Source organism: Silene latifolia, chromosome 1 (genome assembly GCF_048544455.1).
Source record: "Silene latifolia isolate original U9 population chromosome 1, ASM4854445v1, whole genome shotgun sequence".
In the NCBI taxonomy this organism is placed as follows: Eukaryota; Viridiplantae; Streptophyta; class Magnoliopsida; order Caryophyllales; family Caryophyllaceae; genus Silene; species Silene latifolia.
Genome location: NC_133526.1, coordinates 35,697,036 through 35,702,054, shown reverse-complemented (window position 1 = coordinate 35,702,054; position 5,019 = coordinate 35,697,036). Strand labels below are relative to the sequence as shown.

Below are 5,019 nucleotides of genomic sequence, written 5' to 3'. Positions count from 1 at the left end.
CGGGAATATGGCCAAAGATGGCATGGAAGGGGTGTTTTCAGGACTTTGAAGGCTCGAAAACTCCTTAACAAAGGCTTGTCGTTATGTGACGCGGCCCGAATTTACTTTAACGTTGCAGGTGATGATGCTTCTACTTCTGGGAGGACTCCCATGGAGATAGACGCCACTACTGTTGAGGAGGCTTTAGAGCAAGCCTTCACCGCCGCGGTGATGGCTGCTGAGTTTCACGAGGAGGAGGCCGTCGAGGAGGAGGAGATCCCGAGACGAGCCAACGTCGGGCGAGGATGTCGTCAGCTGAGGGGAGCTCCTGCGTGGGCCGAGACCTGGGAGAGTAGGCACCTCGTGTGGGCTGCAGAGGGTCACCTGTCCTACAGGACGGTGAAAGACAGTAAATAAGAATTCACTACTCACTACCTGTCCTTTTTCATTCTTTTGTCCAAATTTCTTTCAAGTTTCAGTCAAAACTAAAGATAGCTTTGTTTCAAATCATTATAGGAGGCTGGGAACATCAGATCGTTCTCGGGTTACACGACAGCGATGGAGCACTACGAGCGGCTGTCGGCTGAGGAGAGGGCCATGATCGAGTGTGGAGCGTTCGGTCCTCTGGTTCAGGTCTGGAGGGATATCGTGAAGAGGAAGTTGCGGGCTAACCTTAGCCTGGTCCGTGCTTTCTTGGATCGATTCTGGGATACGACTTCCACGTTTCACCTGCCTTTTGGTGAGGTGGGAGTCACTTTGGAGGATTACGGCATGATCTCTGGTCTGCCGTGTGGGACCGAGGAGATGGTATGGCCGGAGACTGCCATGAGGGCGGACTCGGCCGAGGCGAGGAGATTGATCGGCTGGAACTTGTCGCCGAAGGCTGCTGCAGTGCCGGGTTTGGTACCCAGTACTTACGTTCAAGACTACTTTGCGGGGAAGACCCTGGCGCTAGTGACGATCGAGGGGAGGGAGACGGCTCCTCCTCCCTGCACAGCTGAGCAGAGGGCTCGCCTGTGGCTGTGGTGGTTTCTGTCTTCGATTTACCTCGAAGACAAGGGTGAGAGGCTGTCGACGAAGCTTCTTCCCTTTCTTTCTGACCTGAGTTCCCTAGGCGCGGGACCGGATCATCGCTTGGTTTTGCGGTCCTCATCCGCTTCATGAGGGCCATGGTTCGTCCAGAGCTGATGGAGAACGGGACTTCTCCAGGTGCTGTCGGACCTAGACTACTGTTGGAGGTATGAACCTTCCTCTTTTAGACTAATGCAAATTCCTTTCTTTATTGAATTACGAAAGATCGTCACTGATTATTCTGTTTTACAGGCGTGGGTGTACTCCTACTTCCCGAGTCTCGCGCCTAAGAGGACGGAGCCACTGGAGAAGGCCTATCCCGTGGTGAGGGATTGGGTGATGTGCCGGACGAAGAGCAAGCGTTCTTCTCACAATGTCTACCGGCGGGACGTGAACGCCCTTCAGCTGAGCAGCGTGAGTATCCCACTCGTATTCATTCATATTTCTTATCCTTTGCCTTTACTTGATCATAGGAATGATCTTTGCCTTATCTTGTCGCAGTGGGTGCCCAGACCTTGGGCGGAGTACGCTGGAGCGCCTCCTTTTGTCGCTGAGGTCCTTCGACCTAGGAGCCCGAGTCGGCTGCTGTTGTGGACGTCGATGGGTCCTGTGTGGTATCTGGGCGAGCGTTTGGCTCGTCAGTGCTCACGGGACGCGTTAATGGTTCCCGTTGATCCTCCCAGGACGATGTTTAGGGAGCCTTCTGATGCTGAGAGGGAGGCGGACCTGGCTGGTGCCAGTGGCGACGACCTTCTTCTCCCTGGCGAGGATTACTCGGCGTTCCTTTACGGGAGGCTGGCGTACTGGCCAGTAGTGGTGAGTATTTTTACTTTTCCTTGATTAGATTTTGAGAATTACGACGAAAGATCATAGATTAATGAGAGCTTATTTGTCTTTGCAGGAGGTTGAGGCGGCGGGCATCGAGCCCCCAGTGTACCCCGAGACCCTTGAGTACACCGACGCGACCGGGAGGACGACGATCTCCGAGCTGCGTGACTTTGACGTAGCTGTGAGGGATGCTGGCCTAGACGACTGGCAGCATCTGATTCGGAGGGTGAGCCTCCAGCTTATATATCTTTCGTGTAAGAACACATTTGATTAAACTTGTTCAATTTGCTGAGAATTTCTTTTGAAATGCAGGTCGCGCCGTCTCGGTTCGTGGCACTATGGAGGGTGGCCAACCGGCTACGAGCTACCGCCATCGAGGCACTCATCGGTGGTCGAGGTCGTCAGGTATGAACCTCATTTGATTTCTTTTGATTTTTGATTTCCAATTTTGCTTGAATTGATTGACATGAGCCAATTTACTGCTGTTTACAGGGTGACCGTGAGCTGGAGCGAGAGCTGACCCAGTCTCGGGAGGAGACAGCTCGCTTGTTGAGGGAGCTCGAGGTTCGGGACGCCGAGATCGCCGTTCTGGTGGCGAGAGTTGCCGAGTTGGAGGGCGCCCAGCAGTAGTTTTGTGTAGTTTTGTAGACTTGTACATTTGGACATCTGATTTGAACATTTTTGGACTTTGTTTGGGGCGCAAGCCCCGGTTGCTTTGTACATTTGCTCTGTTTGGTGTATATACGACGGCCCGAGTGCCTTTTTTTTTTGCCGGGTTGTGTTGCTTGTATCTGCAGGTTAGTTCTTGAACAGGTTTGGTAGATAACGGTTTACGCCGTCATGCTGCCGAAATTTACATGGAAATCACGCAAAACATACATTTTATACATATGGCCTTAATTAGCGCAAAAAAGACTCAAAAGAACACAAAAATGCAAAAAATTTGCCGGAAATGACCGGACGGTAGGGAGGGTTACCCCCTAAAAAAAGAAAAAAGAGAAATCTATAAGTGTAGAAATGAAATGTTGAAAACAAAAGAAAATTATTTTCCTAAAGAGAAATGAAATTTATTTCCTAAAAAAGGAAAAGGAATTAAGTGTGATGAAATGGCGAAGGTGTCGACGTTGCCTCGACATGCGTGCCCGCGAATTTAGGAAACTCGAAACATGGTAATCTTCTCGCATTTACCAAAATAAAACCTCGCGGGAATAGGAAATCATGCGTTATAGAATTAGGAAAGATCCAACGCGGAAATCACATAAGTGAGACTGGGGAAGAGGCGCAGCATGAGCTGCGTCCCTTTGAAGAGGCGCAGCAGTCTTGCCTTTGTTCCTAGCCGGTCCGTTCTGGCGGATTTTTGGAAACAGCAATTAGTATAAATAGAAGCGTCGATGAAGTTTTAATTCACCTAAATCTTCCGTCTTTTCTTCGTCTATTCACATAAAACTCCCAAAATAAATTTTCCAAAAGAAAATTATCATCATGAATACTTTGGAGATCCGCTTGAAGGAATGGACCAATGAATTTTCAAATATGGAGAAGCATGACATGGGTGCTTATAACCTTGGGTCTGTATTGAGTTTGAAACTCATTAAGATTGTAAAACCATTCTTGGACGCTTGCCTTGACTATTGGGACCCGAATTATCATGTTTTCGCGTTCCCAGGGGGTGACATTTGCCCATTTCCTGAAGAAATTGCTGCTATTGGTGGGTGGGACCCCGAACATTTACCTGCCATTCCTTCCACTTCACAAGGGTACAAGAGCAAATTCAGAGACTTGCTTGGACTGACCAGACTTGAGGCGGATCGTCTAGTTACCCCGAAAGGCGTGAGAATGTTGGACTTTATTGATCGATTTATCAACAGGGCCGACCCTACTGTCTCTCATGTTGCTAGGAGGAGAGCATTTGGCTTTTGTTTGTTGCATGTGTATGTCTTCCAAGGGCATGTTGATGAAGATTTGAGAGGTGACCCCCGTCTTTTGGGTCTTATTGAGCAAATGGAGCTGCGCAGGAGCCCAGCTTGTTTATGCTTAGGGGAGATTATTTTGGGCTTGGATAATAGGAAATCCAACCGTGATCTGCCGTTTTTGGGGAGTCCCGTCATTTTGCAGGTAAAAGACACCTTTTCTTTCTTTTTTTTTTTTTCTTTCTCTTTTCGTTTTTTTTTTTTTCGGTTTTTTTTTCGGTTTTTTTTTTGTTTTTTTTTTGGTTTTTTTTTTTTTGGTGTCTAATACCTGCTTTTGGTAGGTTTGGCTTATGGAACGGCTCCGATTGATCGAGCCCCCAGTTCATGCACTTTCCTATCATTCCCGTATGATTGCGATGAGGACGCGGTTGTATATGGTGGACTTCACCCGGGTCTGCGATTATTGGAAGAACAAGCTGAAAAGTGATGATGGCCCGTTGATTAGGTGGGTCGTACCGTGGTGGCACCTCAAGTCTGTCACTGGAGTGTCTTCTTTGGATCCTACTAGGTCCGTGCGCATTCCGGGATTGGAGTTCATGGTATGCATCTTTCCGGAAAGATTGATGAGGCAAGTTGGGCTGAAGCAGACGATCCCTAGGCTTGACACCGTCCCGCAGACTGCTATGGCGCTTACCACCGAGAGCCGAAGAGAGTGGGCTATTAAATGGGCCCAAAGAAACATGTGGTTCTTGAACTTCTCCGTTAATGCTTTATGGGTGTCGGATTCCTATCTGAGGTGGAGAAAGGCTGCAACTCCGGAAGAGCGCGAGAGACTGAGGAAACGCGAACCTGTTGATTACAAGGTACGCGAGGGAGAGAAAGAGAAGGAGAAGCATCTGACAGAGGGAGAAGAAGAAGCTGGGCTTCAGGTCATTCGTCCTTCAAAGAAATCAAATACTACTCCTGTCGCAGAGATGGTGGTTGGCAAGAATGGAAGAGTCAGGCCTCGAGAAAGACCGTTGGTGATTAGGTCTGAAGTGGTGCAAGAGCGCCCAGCTCGAGGTCGTGACGGGAAATATGACAAGAATGGCAAGGGCAAGGGGAAGATGGAGGAATAGCCCGAGTCTTTATTTATTATTTGATTATTATTATTATTGTTGTAATAAAAAGGTGGGGATTTTTAGAATCCTAGCCTATTCTTTTATTATTATGTAGCGTACTACTACTATTT

General features: G+C 48.5%; 1 protein-coding gene across 1 annotated transcript; it reads left to right on the top strand.

Annotated features, from left to right (window-relative positions):
- Window positions 1-1,505: 1,505 nt before the first annotated feature.
- Window positions 1,506-2,289, top strand: LOC141643974 (uncharacterized). Its single transcript, XM_074453386.1, has 3 exons — window positions 1,506-1,866; window positions 1,952-2,104; window positions 2,191-2,289. Exons 1-3 carry the CDS (start codon window positions 1,651-1,653, stop codon window positions 2,287-2,289), a joined length of 468 nt encoding a protein of 155 aa, XP_074309487.1. The 5' UTR covers window positions 1,506-1,650.
- Window positions 2,290-5,019: the final 2,730 nt, after the last annotated feature.